General features: G+C 53.8%; 1 protein-coding gene across 2 annotated transcripts in view; it reads left to right on the top strand.

Moving 5' to 3' along the window:
* The window catches only part of LOC138566244 (rab GDP dissociation inhibitor alpha-like), a 398,413-nt gene that overhangs the window by 289,278 nt on the left and 85,901 nt on the right, over positions 1–23,234 (top strand). For both annotated transcript variants that reach the window (XM_069643321.1, XM_069643322.1), the window contains exon 7: positions 18,088–18,187. In XM_069643321.1, coding sequence (XP_069499422.1) covers positions 18,088–18,187 — 100 coding nt within the window. The remainder of the gene's footprint in view (positions 1–18,087; positions 18,188–23,234) is intronic.

Raw genomic sequence — 23,234 nt, 5'->3', positions numbered from 1 at the left:
GCGATTCGCAGTAAAAGTGCGAAAATCGCAGTGCAAGTGCGAAAATCGCAGGGAAACCAGCGCACATCGATTCATGGAAGGCCATGCGCGAGAAAAATATCGGATGTGCGCTGAAAAAGTGTGCGGCGCACGCCGGCACACAGGATATCTAACGGCGTGCGCCACGGCCACAGCGAAATCGCACATAGCGCGGCGCACACAACAAAAGTAGGTGGAACACGGGGCGTAACACTCGGAATGGGGAACAACTCGTCAAAATGTGGGCGTCACGGGGGAAGTACAGGAGGCAAGGGCGCGGAACGCCCACACGCTCGCCTACAACACGTATTCATTGAATCCAAGAGGGCAAACCAGCGCACGGTCAAACCAGCGCAGAGGCCCAAACACGTCTGCCACAAGAAAGCAGGCGGTAGTGTCCCTGCCCCTGAAATAAATGTGCGCCAACAAAAAGCACCTATATACAGCTATGATGAATGTCACATACTGTGGCCCTCTAAGACAAATGACGTGCAAAGGGGTACGCGACAAACACGGACACCCGCTGTGTGAAAAATAGCATGTGAGTGTATTCTGTGCTGCACGGAAAGTCCCACACGCGATTTGCCTGGGTACGTGTATTCTGGGGTGCGCGGAAAGTCCCACACGCGATTTGCCTGGGTACGTGTATTCTGGGGTGTGCGGGAAGTCCCACACGCGATTGGCTGGGTACGTGTATTCCGGGGTGCGCGGGAAGTTCCACACGCAAATTGCCTGGGTCCGTGTATTCCGGGGTGCGCGGGAAGTCCCACACGCGATTGGCCTGGGTACGTGTATTCCGGGCTGCGCGGGAAGTTCCACACGCGAATTGCCTGGGTCCGTGTATTCCGGGGTGCGCTGGAAGTCCCACACGCGATTGGCCTGGGTACGTGTATTCCGGGCTGCGTGGGAAGTTCCACACGCGATTTCAGCAGGGTACGTGGATTCCGGGGTGCGCATGAAGTTCCACACGCTAATTCTGCAGGGTACGTGTATTCCGGGGTGCGCGGGAAGTTCCAAACGCGATTTCAGCAGGGTACGTAGAGTCCAGGGTGCGCGTGAAGTTCCACACGCTAATTCTGCAGGGTACGTGTATTCCGGGGTGCGCGGGAAGTTCCACACGCGATTTCAGCAGGGTACGTGTATTTCGGGGGTGCCGGGTAGTACTACACGTGAATTGACCGTGGGGGTCCTCCCAGGTGTTCCCTCTACACCCTCCACGGCCCCTGCAGGCAGCCCACACCACAGGGGACTACCCTGCACCCCTGCTCATGTCCCGCAGGCAGCCCATCCACCATGGCCATGCCCCCCAGCCAACCCACATGTCACCTTGCACTACTGATCACCAACGCATGTCTCCCAGCACCCCCACCGACCAGCATCCAGGGGCACCCTCCACCAGGCCCCCACACATGTCTCCCACCACCCCCACCCCCCAGCAGTCAGGGGCACCTGCCAGCAGGCCCACACACATGTCTCCCACCACCCCCACCCCCCAGCAGTCAGGGCAGCCTCCACCAGGCCCCCACTCATGTCCCCCTGCACCCCCACTCCCCAGCAGTCAGGGGCACCTGCCAGCAGGCCCACACACATGTCTCCCACCACCCCTACCCCCCAGCAGTCAGGGGCAGCCTCCACCAGGCCCCCACTCATGTCCAACTCATGTCCCCCTGCACCCCCACCCCCCAGCAGCAGCAGCAGGAGGCTGTAGGTGGGAGCCACGATGGCTCGGGGCCTTCGACATCGGAGGGGCAGGCATCGGCCAGAGGGCAGGAGGACCCAGGACGGGAAGTGTTTTCCGTGTGGCAGCGGTTGGGCCACGCCATAGATGCGGAGCGGCAGCGGGCAGAAGAGGCACGGCTCACGATGGTCAGGGCGGAGAACTCCATGCGGAGGGCGCTGAGGCGGGCCGAGTGCCTCGAGGCAATCCGCAGGGAGTTGGAGGAGAACATGTCGTCCCTGCGGAAGCTCGGGCCATGGAACAGGACCGCCTCCGGGACATTGAGCAGGAGTTCGATGATGCCCTGGCCCGCAACATCCAGAAGTGAGCCGTTGGACTAGCCCGCTGCCATTGTATATAGTTAATTAGTGTTAGGTTTTATTTTTTTTTTTTTAATTTGGGGCGCTTGGACTATGCCCCACTTTTTTGTATATAGTTATTAGTTAGGTGGGTTTTATTGTAGGTTTCATTTACATCGTTGGGATCATGGACCATGGATTTTCTCTTTGTACATAGTTTGACAGTGGATTTGTGGCCTTCATCTTTTATTATTTTTTCACCATGGAGCAATGGATTTTCACTTTACTTTCCCTTTGGATTTGCTTTGTTGGACGGTGACTTTGGACACAATTTCATTACGATTATTTTGGATTCCCATTTTCATTATTTATTATTTTTGTGGACATGCTGCATTTTGATTTTTGTTGCCATTATTGTTTGTTTTGATTTCATTCACTTCATTTACACTGTAATACATTTTTGTTTCTTATTTCAATGTGTGGACTTCTCTCATTGGTTTCATGCCTGCCACAATGTGGGTTTTCACAGTCATGTGTTGCCATTGTGTGGGTCTGACGGACTTGTACTCATGCGCATACTGCTTATTTGTTATCTATCATGTAATAAGTATTTCCATTTTGAATGGATGTAAAGCTTGGTTGGGTGTTTGGACTGAGGTGGAGTGGGGTGTGATTTGCGTGGGCATAGGAGCCTGGGTCTGGATTGTGATGACGTGTTGGCTGGGGGCATGTGTGGGGGCCTGCTGGCAGGTGCCCCACACTGCTGGGGGGTGGGGGTACAGGGGGACATGAGTGGGGGCCTGGTGGAGGGTGCCCCTGACTGGTGGGGGGTGGGGGTGCTGGGAGACATGAGTGGGGGCCTGGTGGAGGGTGCCCCTGACTGCTGGGGGGTGGGGCTGCTGGGAGACATGAGTGGGGGCCTGGTGCTGGGAGACATGAGTTGGACATGAGTGGGGGCCTGGTGGAGGGTGCACCACAGTGCTGGGGGGTGGGGGTGCTGGGAGACATGAGTTGGACATGAGTGGGGGCCTGGTGGAGGGTGCCCCTGACTGGTGGGGGGTGGTGGTGCTGGGAGACATGAGTGGGGGCCTGGTGGAGGGTTCCCCTGACTGGTGGAGGGTGGGGGTGCTGGGAGACATGAGTGGGGGCCTGGTGGCGGGTGCCCCACAGTGCTGGGGGGTGGGGGTGCAGGGGGACATGAGTGGGGGCCTGGTGGAAGGTGCCCCTGACTTGTGGGGGGTGGGGGTGCTGGGAGACAAGAGTGAGGGCCTGGTGGAGGGTGTCCCTGACTGGTGGGGGGTGGGGATGCAGGGGGACATGAGTGGGGGCCTGGTGGAGGGTGCCCTGCACTACTGGGGGGTGGGGGTGCTGGGAGACATGAGTTGGACATGAGTGGGGGCCTGGTGGAGGGTGCCCCTGACTGGTGGGGTGTGGGGGTGCTGGGAGACATGAGTGGGGGCCTGGTGGAGGGTGCCCCTGACTGGTGGGGGGTGGGGGTGCTGGGAGACATGAGTGGGGGCCTGGTGGAGGGTGCCCCTGCCTGGTGGCGGGTGGGGGTGCAGGGGGACATGAGTGGGGGCCTGGTGGAGGGTGTCCTGCACTGCTGGGGGGTGGGGGTGCTGGGAGACATGAGTTGGACATGAGTGGGGGCCTGGTGGAGGGTGCCCCTGACTGGTGGGGGGTGGGGGTGTTGGGAGACATGAGTGGGGGCCTGGTGGAGGGTGCCCCTGACTGGTGGGGGGTGGGGGTGCAGGGAGACATGAGTGGGGGCCTGGTGGAGGGTGCCCTGCACTGCTGGGGGGTGGGGGTGCTGGGAGACATGAGTTAGACATGAGTGGGGGCCTGGTGGAGGGTGCACCACAGTGCTGGGGGGTGGGGGTGCTGGGAGACATGAGTTGGACATGAGTGGGGGCCTGGTGGAGGGTGCCCTTGACTGGTGGGGGTTGGGGGTGGTGGGAGACATGAGTCGGGGCCTGGTAGAGGGTGTCCCTGACTGGTGGGGGGTGGGGGTGCAGGGGGACATGAGTGGGGGCCTGGTGGAGGGTGCCCTGCACTGCTGGGGGCTGGGGGTGCTAGGAGACATGAGTTGGACATGAGTGGGGGCCTGGTGGAGGGTGCACCACAGTGCTGGGGGGTGGGGGTGCTGGGAGACATGAGTTGGACATGAGTGGGGGCCTGGTGGAGGGTGCCCCTGACTGGTGGGGGGTGGGGGTGTTGGGAGACATGAGTGGGGGCCTGGTGGAGAGTTCCCCTGACTGGTGGAGGGTGGGGGTGCTGGGAGACATGAGTGGGGGCCTGGTGGAGGGTGCCCCACAGTGCTGGGGGGTGGGGGTGCAGGGGGACATGAGTGGGGGCCTGGTGGAAGGTGCCCCTGACTTGTGGGGGGTGGGGGTGCTGGGAGACAAGAGTGAGGGCCTGGTGGAGGGTGTCCCTGACTGGTGGGGGGTGGGGGTGCAGGGGGACATGAGTGGGGGCCTGGTGGAGGGTGCCCTGCACTGCTGGGGGGTGGGGGTGCTGGGAGACATGAGTTGGACATGAGTGGGGGCCTGGTGGAGGGTGCACCACAGTGCTGGGGGGTGGGGGTGCTGGGAGACATGTGTTGGACATGAGTGGGGGCCTGGTGGAGGGTGCCCCTGACTGCTGGGAGGTGGGGGTGCTGGGAGACATGAGTGGGGGCCTGGTGGAGGGTGCCCCACAGTGCTGGGGGGTGGGGGTGCAGGGGGACATGAGTGGGGGCCTGGTGGAGGGTGCCCCTGACTGCTGGGGGGTGGGGGTGCTGGGAGACATGAGTGGGGGCCTGGTGAAGGGTGCCCCACAGTGCTGGGGGGTGGGGGTGCAGGGGGACATGAGTGGGGGCCTGGTGGAGGGTGCCCTGCACTGCTGGGGGGTGGGGTGCTGGGAGACATGAGTTGGACATGAGTGGGGGCCTGGTGGAGGGTGCCCCTGACTGGTGGGGGGTGGGCGTGCTGGGAGACATGAGTGGGGGCCTGGTGGAGGGTGCCCTGCACTGCTGGGGGGTGGGGGTGCTGGGAGACATGAGTTGGACATGAGTGGGCGCCTGGTGGAGGCTGCACCACCGTGCTGGGGGGTGGGGGTGCTGGGAGACATGAGTTGGACATGAGTGGGGGCCTGGTGGAGGATGCACCACAGTGCTGGGGGGTGGGGGCGCTGGGAGACATGAGTTGGACATGAGTGGGGGCCTGGTGGAGGGTGCCCCTGACTGCTGGGGGTGGGGGTGCTGGGAGACATGAGTGGGGGCCTGGTGGAGGGTGCCCCTGACTGGTGGGGGGTGGGGGTGCAGGGGGACATGAGTGGGGGCCTGGTGGAGGGTGCCCTGCACTGCTGGGGGATGGGGGTGCTGGGAGACATTAGTTGGACATGAGTGGGGGCCTGGTGGAGGGTGCCCCAGACTGGTGGGGGGTGGGGGTGCTGGGAGACATGAGTGGGGGCCTGGTGGAGGGTGCCCCACAGTGCTGGGGGGTGTGGGGTGCAGGGGGACATGAGTGGGGGCCTGGTGGAGGGTGCCACTGACTGGTGGGGGGTGGGGGTGCTGGGAGACATGAGTGGGGGCCTGGTGGAGGGTGCCCCACAGTGCTGGGGGTGGGGGTGCAGCGGGACATGAGTGGGGGCCTGGTGAATGGTGCCCTGCACTGCTGGGGGGTGGGGGTGCTGGGAGACATGAGTTGGACATGAGTGGGGGCCTGGTGGAGGGTGCCCCTGACTGGTGGGGGGTGGGGGTGCTGGGAGACATGAGTGGGGGCCTGGTGGTGGGTGCCCTGCACTGCTGTGGGGTCGGGGTGCTGGGAGACATGAGTGGGGACCTGGTGGAGGGTACCCCTGACTGGTGGGGGTGGGGGTACTGGGAGACATGAGTGGGGGCCTGGTGGAGGGTGCCCCTGACTGGTGGGGGTTGGGGGTGCTGGGAGACATGAGTGGGGGCCTGGTGGAGGGTGCCCCTGGCTGGTGGCGGGTGGGGGTGCAGGGGGACATGAGTGGGGGCCTGGTGGAGGGTGCCCTGCACTGCTGGGGGGTGGGGGTGCTGGGAGACATGAGTTGGACATGAGTGGGGGCCTGGTGGAGGGTGCCCCTGACTGGTGGGGGGTGGGGGTGCTGGGAGACATGAGTGGGGGCCTGGTGGAGGGTGCCCCTGACAGGTGGTGGTGGGGGTGCAGGGGGACATGAGTGGGGGCATGGTGGAGGGTGCCCCGCACTGCTGGGGGGTGGGGGTGCTGGGAGACATGAGTTGGACATGAGTGGGGGCCTGGTGGAGGGTGCACCACTGTGCTGGGGGGTGGGGGTGCTGGGATACATGAGTTGGACATGAGTGGGGGCCTGGTGGAGGGTGCCCCTGACTGGTGGGGGTGCTGGGAGACATGAGTGGGGGCCTGGTGGAGGGTGCCCCTGACTGGTGGGGGGTGGGGGTGCAGGGGGACATGAGTGGGGGCCTGGTGGAGGGTGCCCTGCACTGCTGGGGGGTGGGGGTGCTGGGAGACATGAGTTGGACATGAGTGGGGGCCTGGTGGAGGGTGCCCCTGACTGGTGGGGGGTGGGGGTGCTGGGAGACATGAGTGGGGGCCTGGTGGAGGGTGCCCTGCACTGCTGGGGGGTGGGGGTGCTGGGAGACATGAGTTGGACATGAGTGGGGGCCTGGTGGAGGCTGCACCACAGTGCTGGGGGGTGGGGGTGCTGGGAGACATGAGTTGAACATGAGTGGGGGCCTGGTGGAGGGTGCCCCTGACTGGTGGGGGGTGGGGGTGCTGGGAGACATGAGTGGGGGCCTGGTGGAGGGTGCCCCACAGTGCTGGGGGGTGGGAGTGCAGGGGGACATGAGTGGGGGCCTGCTGGAGGGGGCCCCTGACTGGTGGGGGGTGGGGGTGCTGGGAGATATGAGTGGGGGCCTGGTGGAGGGTGCCCCTGACTGGTGGGGGGTGGGGGTGCAGGGGGACATGAGTGGGGGCCTGGTGGAGGGTGCCCTGCACAGCTGGTGGGTGGGAGTGCTGGGAGACATGAGTTGGACATGAGTGGGGGCCTGGTGGAGGGTGCACCACAGTGCTGGGGGGTGGGGGTTGGGGTGCTAGGAGACATGAGTTGGACATGAGTGGGGGCCTGGTGGAGGGTGCCCCTGACTGGTGGGGGGTAGGGGTGCTAGGAGACATGAGTGGGGGCCTGGTGGAGGGTGCCCCTGACTGGTGTGGGGTGGGGGTGCTGGGAGACATGAGTGGGGGCCTGGTGGAGGGTGCCCCACAGTGCTGGGGGGTGGGGGTGCAGGGGGACATGAGTGGGGGCCTGGTGGAAGGTGCCCCTGACTGGTGGGGGGTGGGGGTGCTGGGAGACATGAGTGGGGGCCTGGTGGAGGGTGCCCCTGACTGGTGGGGGGTGGGGGTGCAGGGGGACATGAGTGGGGGCCTGGTGGAGGGTGCCTTGCACTTCTGGGGGGTGGGGGTGCTGGGAGACATGAGTTGGACATGAGTGAGGGCCTGGTGGAGGGTGCACCACAGTGCTGGGGGGTGGGGGTGCTGGGTGACATGAGTTGGACATGAGTGGGGGCCTAATGGAGGGTGCCCCTGACTGCTGGGGGGTGGGGGTGCTGGGAGACATGAGTGAGGGCCTGGTGGAGGGTGCCCTGCACTGCTGGGGGGTGGGGGTGCAGGGGGACATGCGTTGGTGGGCAGTAGTGCAAGGTGACATGTGGGTTGGCTGGGGGGCATGGGCATGGTGGATGGGCTGCCTGCGGGACATGTGCAGGGTAGTCCCCTGTGGTGTGGGCCACCTGCAGGGGCCGTGGAGGGTGTAGAGGGAACACCTGGGAGAACCCACACGGGCAATTCACAAGTAGTGCTCCCCGCGCACCCCTGAAATACACGTACCCTGATGGAATCGCGTGTGATACTTCCCGCGCACCTCTGAAATACACGTACCCTGATGGAATCGCGTGTGATACTTCCCTCGCACCCCTGAAATACACGTACCCTGCTGCTTTTGCGTGTGATACTTCCCGCGCACCCCTGGAATACACGTACCCTGATGGAATTGCGTGTGATACTTCCCACGCACCCCTGAAATACATGTACCCTGCTGCTTTTGCGTGTGATACTTCCCGCGCACCCCTGGAATACACGTACCCTTATGGAATCGCATGTGATACTTCCCGTGCACCCCTGAAATACACGTACCCTGCTGCTTTTGCGTGTGATACTTCCCGCGCACCCCTGGAATACACGTACCCTGATGGAATCGCGTGTGATACTTCCCGCGCACCCCTGAAATGCACGTACCCTGCTGTTTTAGCGTGTGATACTTCCCGCGCACCCCTGAGAATACACGTGCCCTGATGGAATTGCGTGTGTTGCTTCCCGCGCACCCCTGATGTACACGTACCCAGGACAATCGCGTGTGAAACTTCCCGAGAACCACTGAAATACACTTTCCCCCCTTGGCGTTTGCTGTTTGGCAGCCCTGTGAACTGGTCCAGGGTTAGCGCAGCCCTTTGCGATGATTTGGGAATTTTGAAGACTTTTCCTTGCACAAGGGCGTTCTTGGGGGCGTAACTGGCGCTGCTGCAGGGTCGCTGCGCCACTCTGCGCCACGGCTGGTTTTTGAGGCTAAAATCCATGAATACGCTGTGCGATGAAAAGGATTTTATCGCACGCGGCTGGCGCAGTGTATCGCACGGGGACACTGTGCGCCAGCCGCGTGCGCCACTTTTGTGCGAATTTCTATGAATTACCCTGTAAATGGGAATTGAAGAGAGTATAAGTGGTTTCCAGGGTGTATTAAGAGGCAACACTCACCTCACCATCAAACTTCCTCTAGCTAGCTCCCAAACACTGATTATCCACCTCATCTATAGACCACCTGAACCTATAGCGACATTTGAGGAGGACACCCCACCATACACATTGCTGCAAAACTGTTGTGGTAGACCAGCAGAAGGACACAGACTCTCGCAGGGCATCTTTACAATGGCTTAAATAAATGATATGGTGACAATCTAACTATCCCTATCGCTATGAAGTATTAACCTACCTATTTTACTAAGGTGCTTGCCAGTTGTCTTGTAATGTCCAAAAAGAGTGAGTCCCCTGTCCACAAAACTAGTACTATCTGCCTCTACAACAAAGTAGAACCAAAAAGAATAAGGCAGGAGAATGTCTCCCTTCTCCTGGTAGGTGCTTCTTGCAATGTTCTCTTTAGTCTTTAAGCTCCAGTTCATATGTAATTTTCAAATAGTCTTTCTTGACTCCTCGTATTTGCTCATGCAACTCTCTGAAAAGGCTCTTGCTGCTCCCTTTCTTTGGTACAACAACTTTCCTTGGGTCTGGTCGGCTTTGCCAGTTATTTCTCATCCTCACCAGACAGGACCCGTGGCAAACTTTCAACACTGTGGAAACATCCCATCATCAAGGAGGAATGCCAAAAATACCAAAAAAGGGAGCTGCCCGCCTCAGGAAGAAGCAGGTGACGGTAATCAAGAAAAAAGAGATCTGGGCTATGGTAGCGCAGAAGGTGAGCGCCGTGGGAAACACCCCCGCACCACTAAGGACTGTAGAAAACGGTGGGACGACCTGCGCCTGAGGGTGCAAAGCATCCTCTCGGCCAACAGAAGCCAGGCCCTGGAGACAGGAGGAGGGCCAGGTTCCCCCATGAAATTCATGCCGTAGGAGGAGATGTGTGCGGCCATGATAGGCCCAGAAGCCATTGAAGGGGTTAGTGACATGGAGTGCGGGGCAACGTCATCCGTTGATGGAGGTTGATGGAGGTGAGTGTCCAAAGTCAATACTGCCAACCCATTTGTTATGAAAGTCACTGCTAAGGGCTGGGCAAGGTGTCATGGCATGGTCGGCCACACCACCCCCCCTCTTTAAATCATGCCGAAACAAGTGAGACCCAGGCTTTATGACACATACCACACGAAGAGGCCCATTCCGTGAGGCACACAGGGCAGTTGATGTAAACAGTGTGCATGTGAGCCAGCACAGTACCCGGCCAACATGAGTGACACAGACATATGCATGCATCTACCATCCAAGCATAGATCAATGTGCCGTTCACCACCCAAATGCCGACAACCCACTAGAATCTGATTGTGGTATTGTAGGCATGTCCAAATGCTGACTTTCAAATCATCACTCATGCCGCCCCTCTCTTCCACCCCCACAGGCAGCGAGCATGACAGCGAGGACCAGGCAAGCAACCGGCCCAGCACCCCAACGGGCCAAGTCAGGGCCCGCCGTCTACCTGCGAGCAGGTAAACCCCTTAAGCCACACCACCGGCTCCAGCAAGGCCCATGGAGGGTGCCCAACCCCCACCCCCACCCCTACCCCACCCTTCACTGGCGCCAGACACATGCCCTACGCCGCACTCTGAGGAGTCTAATGTGGCTGGGGAGATTGCAGCCACGGGCCCCCTCGATGTCCCCGACAGCCCCTCATCCGTATGCGGAGCAACTGATGAGGACACTTATGAGATTGTCCACACCCCTGATGGACAAACCAACCCCCAGGTCTCATATAGTGACTCTGGTGAGAGTGATACACCTGGGCTTGTGGGGCAAGGAGCAACACTGGAACATGCCAGTCCTGTGGCCAGTTCCCTTAGTGATGCACCGGAAAGACATGTGAGCCCGATTCCCAGCGGGCCAACCACATCAACCCCATGAGCCATTGATGCAGAGCGGGCTCAGCAGCTCACGGGCCTCATAAATGACTTTATGCAAGACAATCGGCAGGCCAGGGAGGAGTGGCGGAATGAACTGAGGGCACTGGGGGAGGTCATTACAGTCAGCACAAACCGGCTCTGCGAGGTCCTTGGCCGTATTGCAGATGCCCTGGAGGCTGCACCTCCTGCACGACAGCCCCAGCAGGAGGACACTCAATGCTCCTCCACCCAGAACAGCCCGCTCCATCGCTCCCAACGTACATTGCGCCGCCAGGACATCGTTCCCCCTGGCTCTGGGAGCGCACAGTGACAATGCTGACATACACATGTGGCCTATGTGATCCTTATGGGACTACTGTGGGGTTGTTGTGGTGGGAGGGGAAGGGTGTGTTTGGGAGTTGTGGGGGGAGGGGGAAGGAGGAGGCTGGTGTTGGGTTTGTTTTTCACGTTTGAACCTTCTAATTCAATACACCGGTTGTTCATCAAAAAAACAACAGAGTGGACATTCATCATTGCGCATGTGTCATTTAATGTTGCACAGTGCATAGTATACATGTATCCCCCACACCTAGTGTCCGATGTCCTGACATCCTTACACCCTCTGCTGACTTGTGTGTCAGAAATATTGTCCAATCAATGATTGCCACACGGCACGTCCCTCCTGTGCATCGGCACCGTGATGCTGTCCTGCCACTTCTTCCTCCTCCCCTTCATCATCATCAGGTGGTAGCAGTTCCATGTCAGGGGGCAGGGGCACGTTCCGACGGATGCACATATTGTGCAGCATTACAAATGCTATGGTGATCTTGGACACCTTCTCATGGCTGTAGATAAGTGCCCCACCCGACCGGCTGAGGCAACGAAATCGTGCCTTCAACAGGCCAAAGGTCTGCTCAATCACCACACGTGTACGGGTATGGGAACGATTGTAGTCCTCCTTGTGCCTGTTCTGTGGGTTTCAGACAGGGGTCATGAGCCACGGCTTCAAGGGATATCCACCATCCCCTGCATGAGAGGGGAATGAAGGTAAGTGTTCGTACATTCATGGCGGACAACTGTACTAGTCTTACATGGCAGCAGGTGATTTCTGCCCATACACACATGTCCTTGGATGCATTGCCCCCATTTCTGGCCCCGCTATGTGTCCTATGCAATGGGATGATGGAGGGGGTAGCATCCTCAGGATGGGTTATGGTGTGCACTCACATCTTGTTGCACGTGCATCGTATATGCATGCAGCAGTGTTGGAGTGAAATCATTGATGATTTGCGTTCTGTGAGATTTGATAGGGAGTGTTGGCTGTTGTCAGTAGCATATTCGTAATTCTGCACTGATCAGTACCATGGTGACTTGCAGCACTCCTATGGGTGTGCGGAACCAGTGACACGCTTTGGTATCCCCGTTAGGCTCAGTTCAATGCACTCCCAGGGATGACTGTCCTGTGTGGTGATATGCTGGAGGCAGCGACATAGTGCATATGCAGTGCATAGTGCTAGATGCCCTTACCGTGTGTGAGGGCCGCCGAAGAGTGGTGCATGTGTTGTGGGATGTGGCCTGGTCACCTGTTAGTCATGTAGTGTTAGGTGCCGGCCTTACTTCATCACTGTGGGATTTGGTAGTCATGTGCCATTTCACTGGCTCTGGAGCACAGTGTTCGGTGAGGTGCACATCGTGCACTGGCGTCAACATTTCCACCCAAGTGGAGTATGCATCCCCCCCTTCCCACCCAGGTGGAGTATGCATCTCCCCCCCTTCCCACCCAGGTGGAGTGTGCAGGCACCCACCTCACAACCCCGATGCACTGCCATGGCCCAGTCAGGCAACTCACCAAGCAGCCAGGCACGTCGTCCAGCATGTCGCTCCATATAGCGTGGTAGCGTGGAGTTCCGCAGGACCAAAGAGTCATGAGTTGATCCTGGATATCGGGCACAGCAATGTGTGATGATCTTGCTGGCGTTGCATACCATCTGCACGTTGATGTTGTGGTATTGCTTGCGGTTGCGATATGCCACCTCCATGGCATGCGGGCCCACCAACTCCACGTGGGTGCAGTCAAGGGCACCTATACAATTTGGCATGCCTGCCAGTGCATGGAAGGCAACTTTTGTATCGAATAACTCCTGGGGTGTCCGTGGTAGGGATATGTAGTCCCTTGTGTGCTTGAGGAGGGCATCCAGCACTTGGTTCAGTATCCGGGAAAATAAGGGTTGTGATATGCCATGCATGTGCTCCACTGTGTGCTGGTAGGTGCCTGTGGCAAGGAAGTGGAGCACAGACACTACCTTCAGTAGAGGGGGGCATTTCTATGAGGCTCACTATGTCGTCATGTATCAGGTCCACTATGGTGGTGATGGTGTCACGGTCAAGCCGGTACAGGGTGTGGATCTCCTCTGGTGTTAGGTTGAAGGGGGTGGCTCTGATGCGAGGGTTTGGGGGCTGCCGCCGTGGTAACGGTGGCTGCACTGGTGGGGCATGCTGGGACTGTCGCACCCTCCTTCTCCTCCTGTGTATCCTCTGTGGTGGGGGCTGTGGTTGTTGTTGTTGCTCTTGTTGTTGTTGTTGCTGCCTTGCAAGCAGGGCCTCCAGCTCCAGTAATGCTACTACTATTGGTATCATCTTGGTGTGGGAGGGGGTGTGGTGTGTTGGTGTGCTCCTTTTGTGCTGTGCCAGACTCCAATGCCTCCACCTGTGCTGAGTGTGTGCACCTGTGGCTCTTGGAAATACTGCTCAGGGTTCTTAACACCTTCTCAGAGATGCCGGTATTTACTCCATGCCGGTAAGGTACTTTTCAGACTTCAGAAGGCCGTTATTTGCATGTCCGCATTACTTGGGATCAGCTCCGGTTTACGGCATGCCGTTAATATCGGCATGGTGTGTCGCGCACGCGACCCTAGACTGCTATTTACGGCATCGTACTTTACGGTGCCGTAAATAGCGGTCTGGTTGGTCAGAATAGCCCATAGCGGTAATCGATGCCGGTAATTCTTTACCGGCATCGTTTTTCCCTTACCTCCAACCTCGGAATGACCCCCATTGTTTCAAACAAAGCAGAACAGCTGGATTTGGATTTGGGCCAATATGGCCATCAAGGAACGCCTACATGGGGTATACTTTGCTAACAAGGCATTCTGGGGCCTGGGGCCCCAATACCTTGAACTCTCTCTTCATAAATATCTTCCTTCTTGAGCTTTTCGCTCATCCGCCTCAGACTCCCTCAGGGTCAGTCGCTTCTCAGCAACAAGTTGGTGGTAGATCTCTTTCTTCGGCTGAGGCCTCTCTCTGGAACAGCCTCCTTGCCTCCCTGAAACTTGAGGAGAACCATCTCCGCTTCCGGAAGCACCTCAAACCCATCCACTTTGCTTCTGCTTTCTCCCCTCATCTCCCATGCTGAACTCCTGGCTGAAACTGCACTGGTTACCTGGCCACCCTCTGATATCGGGCCAAGGTTCCCTCCCCCGCCAGTTGCACACCTGATCTGCCTCCCTGGCAACTCCCACATTTGGGGACGGTTTTCTGTACCCCTACAGTCCCCCACCAGCACTTGACACCTGATATCTGCACTTACCCTTGCACTTGCCACCAGCTGGCCGTACTTCTCTTATTGTTATTTATTCTATCTACCCCATGTACTGCACTGTCCTCTCCCCCCACCCACACCGTACTTTGCCCCTCCTCCTTCCCCTGCACTTGCGCGATCTGAATGACACTTCGGTGGTCATTCCGAGTATGGTGGTAGCCTTGGAGCAATTAGCTCCATGGCTGCCTCCCATACCGGTACCGACTCCGGTTTGGTTCAATGGGGATTTACCGGTCCATTTCGACCTTGGAGGGACCGGTAAATCCTGTTTGACCAAACCATTCCCCATTCCCATTTGAGCCCCCATAGGGCTCAATGGGAATGGGGAGGGCGCAAATAACGGGCTCGTGAATGGCAAGCCCGTTATTTGCGCCCTGGTCCCCTAACGGGTCCCATAAGGTACGTTTGGTCCGGCCAAACGTACCTTACGGGTCCCGTTAGGGGACCTCGGAATCGGGTGGTAGGGGAATACCGGCACCGGTCTCCTTACCGGTGCCCAGTATCCCCTACCGCCTGACTCGGAATGAGGCCCAAGGATTCCCGTTCCTGTGAGGAACTCCCTGATGGCCTCTGTGTAGTGGCTTATATGAATTTTTACAATATACCAAACTGTTATCAAACTCATGAAGATAACGTGAAGTTATATTATGAGTAACAAGAAATGGAGATATCCCTTTAAATTCAAGTCTACAATGAACTGCAGTGAGGAGGCTGAAAAGGGATGCAAGACCAACAAGTGACAGAGAGGAGGCTGAGAGTGAAGTCCCGAGAGGCGCAGGGAAAGATCCCTGTGCGCAACAGAGCAGAAGAAGGTGGGGCTCTAGGAGAACGCAGAGCCAATGTGAAAGAGAGCAAAGAGAAGGCGGAGAGCAGAGAGCCGAGAGAGAGATGCAGGGAAAGCTCTATGTGTGTAACAGAGCAGACGAAACTGGGTTTCTGGGAGACCGCAGAGCCAATGTGCAACAGAGCTGCTCCAGCACAGAATCGGAAATGCAGAGCAACCGGCGAGCGAGAGTGGAAGAAAGACAGGCAAGGCAGATGAGAAAGAGTGGTGGTGGCATGACCACAGAATCAGAGTGGTGGGCAATCTGATCGTACAACAGCGCAGAGACCATCCAGGGAAGTAAGCAGGCACCCAGTCCAAATCACAATCCCCATTACGTCCCAAAGATGAGAACGGCACATTCAGGATGGAGACGTCACGAAGAGCAAGTTGCAGAGCGACGCCGAGAAGGAAAGAGAATCAAAGGGTTTGCATGTACCGCCTACGTTGTTCCGGAAGTCAGAAGGTAAAACAGGGAATGGGAATACTGGGCAAACCAGACGGGACTCATTATAAATTAAGCTAAACTCGTCCCAGTACTAATGGCAAAACTATTGAATAGAGGAAGGGAAGTGAGACCACGAAGAATAAGGAGAAGGGAATTACTAACCCCTCAAAAGAACGACATCACTTGATACATTGGATGATAAGAGACTGGTTCTTTCTAGGTTTGACTATTGCAAAAGCCTCCTCCTGAATCTACCATCTTCCACTCTGCGTCCCCCTCCAGCTAATCAATAATAGGGCAGTGAGATTTATCCTTGTCCTTAGGCCCAAGTACCGCATCTCTGCTGCTCTAAAAAGTCTCCACTGGCTGCCTGTTTCTGCACGGATTAAATTCAAATCCCTCTGCATCATCCACAAGGTGGTCTGGGCCCGGGGACCACACTATCTTCAACCCTATCTTACTAAATACTCTCCTTCTAGACCACTATGCTCCTCTGGCTCCAACTCTCTCTGTGTAAAGCGTTTTGCTAAACAGAGGGCAGGTGGTTGTTTGCTTTCCTCTGCTCACTCCCTCCTATGGAACAGCCTCCCCCTCCCTCTGCGCCTTGAGCAGTATCTTCTTAAATTCCGGAAGCTCCTTAAGACTCTCCTGTTTACCTTCTCCTTCCCTTCTTCTCTCCCCTGCTAATCCCACAGTTGCTGCGATTGGTGTTCTGGGCCCTTATGCATCCTCAGGGCCCTGACCTCCCCACCCAGTTGGCCCAGCTTGTCTATCCTCTGCACTTAGACCCTCCGGCCTGGAGACTCGTACTTACACCCCTCGCAGCTCCAGGCTGTGATGCACTCAACACCTCAAGCACTTCATCTGTGGCTCACCAATGAGCTCATACTCCCCAGCACTTACCCCCTGCCTTCTTCCTTGCTCCACTTGCACTTTCTGAATACTCACAAGGCATATTAGGTTCGTCCTCATTCCCCCCTTGCCCTAAAATGATGTTCTGTTGTTATGTATTGCAATGTACCTGCCAGCCCTGCTCCGTACCTTGCCCTGTGGGCGCTTTGAAACAGTATTGTCTTATTGTATAAGCACCTAACAAGCAAACAATAAATAAATAAAAAATTGCATTTGGTCTACCAAAAGGAGTAAGAGAAGTGAGAAGAAACCTTTGACAAAATACAAGCACCAGGAGAAGGGAGTCATTCTCTTGACCTTAGTAAGTTATAATAGTTGTAGGGTCAGATAGCTTGGATTGGGACACAGGGCGGATTTATTTTTGGACATTCATTTGGACTGACAAGCACTTTAGTTAGAAAGATAGGCAGAGGACTCCCCATAGTTATTTTACTTTAAATAAACTTCACAGTAAGAACATGCCTTTACCGTGTCTATGTCCTTCTTCTGATCCTCCACAGCACCAAGTACCGTGGAACACGGCAGAGATGCTGAGAAGCAGCAAGGGATTTCCAAACTGGCACTATATGGCACAAACACCCTAGAAACCTCTCAGTTGCAGGCTAGAGGGGAGGTAATTCACACACACATTGGGCAATACCAAGAACCAATCAATAAATAGATGATAAGAGGAAATTAGTTAATCACCGTGTCTTATCAATGCCAGGGAGGGAGATATCAAAGAGACTAGCAGCAAACCAATCAGGGTCATTGCACCAGAGCCGGACGGGTATAAAATTGGTTGGGCTAAGTCATTCAGTGTCTTAGACCCGGAGGAAGCTGCGTGACTGATGATGTTCCTTTGGTACAAGGGGAGGCTGCTGGAGGTATGACCCTGGAAGGACTGCTGTCTGGAGGAAGCAGTGCTAGTCTGGAGAGGCTGGAAGGAGAGGGCAAGCTGATAAGTCTTAGAAGCTCTGAAAATGGAAGCCTGAGCTTAATGCCACCACAGACCCTCTGCACTTCTTGGCGGAAATGGAAAGTCAAAGCTTGGGGCCTTCCTCCTGTGACCCCTGGTGAAGAGGATAAGCGGTTCCAGGCCCTAGCAGATGGAGAGAGATGTCTGCTGTGAACGCTGCCCTGTGATCTAAGGCCTTGGAGAGAGGCCTCATTCTCCTCCTATTAGAGAGATTGGTAACCCATAATCAGTCTTGAGATTATTTTCCACCGGCCCCAACATTCCCCTTTGGTTTCCTCCCTACTTCTGTGATAGCAAAAACGTGGCCATCAAATAAAAGGAAGGCTTAGGCTTCTCCCTCGGTTACAACACAAATAAGGCACTACAAATTCTTCTCTTTCAGTTCAATGAAAAGTAAATCAAAAGAAAATTCTTCAGGATTGAACACTATTGGTTGTACTAGCACAATACATTCAGATGGCATTAACATATCAATATTACTTTCGACTTAGCGTCATAACGAAATAATGCTTTATTGAAAATAAACTTAATACATAAGAGTTATTAGTTATTTTGTCAATGTTTGTTGCCTTGACCTTTAAATAAGATGTTTTCAAGTATCTTACACTTTCCTTTCAAGAGGTATTTTAAACTAACCTAGAAATTGTCTCTTTTAACCTTGATCTTTTGTTCCTAGGCTAAGTTCCATATACGGGGGTATTTACATGTTGAACAAGCCGGTGGACAAAATCATTATGGAAAATGGACGAGTGGTCGGGGTGCAATCCGAAGGAGAGGTACTGTGCAACTATACTGCCTTCAGACTCTAGCTTTGCCTTTTCTTGTTTCTCTCATAATGCCTCTCGTTGATATCATGAACTTTACACTTCTTTCACAATTCTGGCAATTAATGATGTATTTGATAAGAGTGAGCTTGCGTGTAGGTCCTAAATAGGGCCAAAATGCAGTGCACTATTTGTATGATATGATGTGGCATGTATAACGTGCCTGTACACAAGTGTTTCTAGGCACGGCAAGAAAAGGAGTAGGAAACAAAAGGAGGACAAAACAACAATCCTACTAGGCCTTGTGTCATTCAGATTATGCAAGAGCAGAGAAGGAGGAAGGGAAGAAGTGCTGAGGGTAGGGGGAGGATGGAGAAGTGCGGGACAAAGGAAAAAACAAGAGTGCAACCAACGGGTGGCAACTGTGGGTACTCTTAAGTGCAGCCAGAGGGTGGCAAATAAGTGCGGGGGAGGGGACTGTAGGGTTAAAGATACAGACCACAGGTGCAGCGGAGCCAAGAGGCAGTGCAGGATTGCAGCCGGTCAGGCAGGGAACTGGGCCCGAATTCAGAGGATGACCAGGTGCCCAGTGCATGGAACATGCAGGTGATCGGCAAGGGAGAGGAAGAGAGAAGGCAGAAGCAAAGAGAACGTTCTTGAGGTGCTTCTGGAACCGGAGATGGTTCTGCTCAAGTTTCAGAGAGGCAGAGAGGCTGTTCAAGAGGGAGGCCACAGCCGAGGAAAGAGATCTGCCCCCAACTCTTTGCTTGAAAAAGCGACTGACCCTCAGAGAGTTGGAGGTGGAAGAGTGGAGAGCTCGAGAAAGCTGATATTTAAGAACAAAGAGTTGGAGGTAGTGTGGACCAGGCCCCAGAAAGCCTGGTGGACATTGCAAAGGGTATTGAACATGATCCTTGCTGCCACTGGGAGCCAATGAGGGGATTTCAGAGCTGGAGAGATACGATCCCTGGGCTTGAGGCCAAGGACAAGTCTAGGTAGGATATCTCCTCAGTGCCAAAGTATGTAATGGCTTGTTGTAATAACCATCTTTTTGTTCCACAAACTAAACATATAAATATGGGTGAGAATAATCACAAAGTCATAAGCATCAGGAGAAATAAAAACCCTTCCAGAATCCTGTAGACTTATAAAGCGAAAAACCTCCCTAACGCCCAAATGTACAGTGAATGGAAATCTATGAATAATAACGGCTTAAAAGAACTCCATTCCTCTTTTCAATCAAGTTTGATAACTGATCCTTATGATATTCCTTTACAGATGGTATCGAACTCTTATAGTGACCACTCATTGGCCGTATTAGTTATGACTGGCCCTGCTGGACAGGAGGAGCTGTGCCCTTGCAGTAATGTGGTTGTCAATCGGGCGGGGAACAGGATCCGTTGGTCTGAGAAGAATATTGAGAGGCTGAATATGTTTGCTTTTCCCATGCAATGCTGTATAAAGCAGATTCTTTGGGGCAAAAACCCTGAGGCCATTGAAGAGTGGATTGGGGGATTGATCCAGATGGTTGCCGGGGGGAAATCAGCGCCAAAGATAAAGTGGGGGAGTAAGAGTAGAATGACATTTGATATAAACATCCGGGATCGTAAACGGCAATTGAGACGTGAACTCAGGGACTGCAGAGGGGCAGGTTAACCTTTAGTAATCTTTTACGAGATAGGTGTTCGTATAAAGTTTCTCAAACAACAGTACCATACCTGGCTCTATCACTATCAAAAACTACAACAAAGAGGGAGATGGGAAAAATGTATCCAGATCCTTGGCAGTAGAGATGCTCTTAAAATCTGGCAAACACTGACCGGGACTGGTGGTGATCTGTTAAAGAAAATAATAAATCCAATCCCCTCTGATCAGTGGGTACAACATGTTAAGAGTAAGTTTTACAATCCTAACATTTACTCTCATCGTAACACGGGATATGCAGAACCTTGGCCACTCCCTATGAACTTTAAAAGTATAAAAGAAGTCATTTTAAAATCTAAGAGATCTAATGCACCTGGTCCAAACGGCCTAGCAAACTCTGTCTTGAAAAAAGACCAGATAACTGGGCTCAGATTCTTCTAACTCTCTTTTCCTGGGTCTGTCGCTCTTGCACAGTGCCGGCGACATGGCAAAAGTCGGTTTTGATCCTGGTTCACAAGAAAGGTGAACTTAGGGAAGTAACCAATTACCGACTTTTGTCCATGTTGGATGCTACGGGGCAAGGTTTTTGCGACACTGGTGCTTAGAGAGCTGGAGTCCTGGATAGTTGCTGAACAAGTTCTTCATCATGCCCAGACGGGATTTAGACCAGGGGCTAGCACCACTCATAACATCAGAGTGCTAGATTCATTGATTAATACCACAATGAGCAACAAGGATTCTACTCTATATATGCTATTTGTCGATTTCACTAGCGCGTTTGACCAGGTCATAAGAGAGAAACTTTGGTCCAAGTTGATCAGCCTTAATTGTCCCGACTGGTTAGTTCAGATCTTAAAAGCACTACAAAGTGAAAACAGCACCAAGGTAAGACTCAACAACAAAGGTGCTGTGACTGAACCTATTACTATTAAAATGGGAGTAAAGTAGGGATGTGTAGCTGCGCCTATGTTGTATAATCTTTACATCTCTGACTTACTCCTTCGTATGGGATTAAGGTCAAATTGCCCCCCTAGGTTGGGGCCAATTCCAATGGTAGGTATGCTCTATGCAGATGACCTGATACTGTTCGACAGAACCACATCGGGCGTCAAGAGCTTGCTAGAGGAACTTGCACAGTACTCCTCTGATCTGGGCTTGGCCATTAACTTGAGAAAGACTAAGGTAATGTGGATCAGTAGTAAGGGCTCCATCCGGCTGGGTATTGAATTTAGCTTGGGTTTGATCGAGTTTGCTGATTCCTACCCTTACTTGGGCTTGGAGATTGATATAACCTCTAATTACAATAGTATAATTGCATGTAAAAAAGACGAGCTAAAATATTAACACTACAGGTGTGCAAATTCTCAAGAGGGAATGCAGGTTTTAGCTTGGCAGGCACTATAAAGTTATATCAGCAGTGCTTTGTCCCAGCAATACTCTATGGCCTCGAAGCGTTAGCTATGCAGGACTTAAATTGGCTCAATATCCTAGAAGTTCAATATTGGCGAGCATTGTTATGTCTGGGTCCATCATACTCCATGCAATACCTGAGACTTGAGCTAGGTCTAACTTCTTTGAGAGGTATGGTCTTGCGTGCCCGGGGAGTATTCTACTTAAAATCTGTTTCTGCACTGAAATGAAAACTGCTTGCGATAGTGGGAAATAACTATGATGTCGAGAAGGTTAAGCGGGGAGATAACTTTAAAACATTGAATGAATCACTTTTCCTTGAGATTGGTTGGATTTACGCAGAAAAAAAATGTGACCATTTATTCATTTGAAAAAATATTTTATGCGTAAGCTAAATCACTGGGACTGGTGTGAAAACGTCTCTCATCTTGAAAGATTGAAAGGGTATGACACTGTGGTTAATGTAAATACACAGGCACAGGAGAACGCAGCCCTATCTATTACTATGCCCTGATCCGGCAGTAAGAGATTTCCTGCTAAGGCTTCGAACAAACCAACTTCAGGTCCTCGGTTTTACGGGTGTCCAACAGGGCTTAGTTTTAAATGATAGGACCTGCCGTATCTGTAAGAATCCAAGCACCCTGGAAACTGCCAGACATTGGGTCCACTGTATATGAATTTATTGGGAAAACTTGTCCATAGTTATGAGAGTATTGTTGGAGATTCCTTTTGGGTCTACTGTCTTAACTCATATACAATATCTTCCCAACTTGCCCTGTACAGAGTGTGGATTCAGGTTAGAAAATGATTGCCACCAACTTAATTTAGTTTGGCTGAATCGATTAGACCTGTTTTACTGTCTTACTGTTGTTGAAATTGATTTACATGGGACGCACTGATAATGTGCTTTTTAGATATGTGTACACCAGTATAATTGTATTAGAGATTCTAGAGATTCCTATTTTACATGTATTCTTACAGTGTGAAGAAATATGAAGTTTTATGAGGTTTTGTACTTTTGTAACTTTGTATAATTATAAAATTATTGTTCTGTTTTATTACCTTTTCTGGAACACTGTAATGTTTTGTGTAAAGTTCTAATATTTGGACTAAATCACAATAAATTATTATTATTATTATTATTATTATTATTATTATTATTATTATTATTATTATTATTATTATTATTAGAATATTATTGGGAATCAAACCAAACAAACATTTTCACTAGGGATTTAAAGTCCCAAAATTCCCTAAGTACTGCATCGAAGAAGAGGGCTAAAAAATACCAGAGGAGTGGTCAGATTGTTAATAGAAATGGCTCACACGTGAAGGATACTGAGAGGCTTAAATGCCCCCCTTAAGTGCAGGTCATTGAAGAGAAGCAGAAGCAGAGTGAGCAGGAAGCTGTTGATTCATGCAGGCAGCAAGTGCAGAAGCTGGAGGAGTGAGAAGACACCGGGACCACTGCTAGCCAGAAACCAGATGCCGGTCCAGAGAGGGTCTGTGCCTCCAGAATCCTGAAGTGCAGAGGATGCGCAGCGGGCAGCATGCAAGAGGGAAGCTTGCCCACTGCAGACCTCTTCTGCAGAGGCTGTGCAGCGGGAAGCGAAAGCGAGGGAAGCTCTCCTTCCAAGGAGGCTGTCTCCGGTGGCTGGCGTGCACCAGAGGGCCTCAGGTGCAAAAGGAGCTCCGGTTGCAGGTGGCACGGGTGACAGTGGACCATAAGTAGCAGGTTGCAGGTTGCAAGAAGTCACAGAAGCAAAATTCCTGCGAACACGGAAGGGATCAGACGTGCACATCTTACCCGGTGAGTTCACAGACTGGTAGTGACACCACAGCGCTCCGTACCTGCTCTCATGTTCAAGGCAGGCGTTCATCAAGTAATCAACACTCGCATATAATTGAAAGTAGTCATGAAAGTGATTTTGAATACCGAACTATTAAAAAGCAGCAAAAGCCATATTTGACAAAAGCAATTTAATTTTAAGCGTGTGAGTTTGTG

This window comes from Ambystoma mexicanum, chromosome 2p (assembly GCF_040938575.1).
Source record: "Ambystoma mexicanum isolate Mex_15411 chromosome 2p, UKY_AmexF1_1, whole genome shotgun sequence".
Taxonomy (NCBI): domain Eukaryota; kingdom Metazoa; phylum Chordata; class Amphibia; order Caudata; family Ambystomatidae; genus Ambystoma; species Ambystoma mexicanum.
This window is presented reverse-complemented; position numbering and strand designations above follow the sequence as displayed.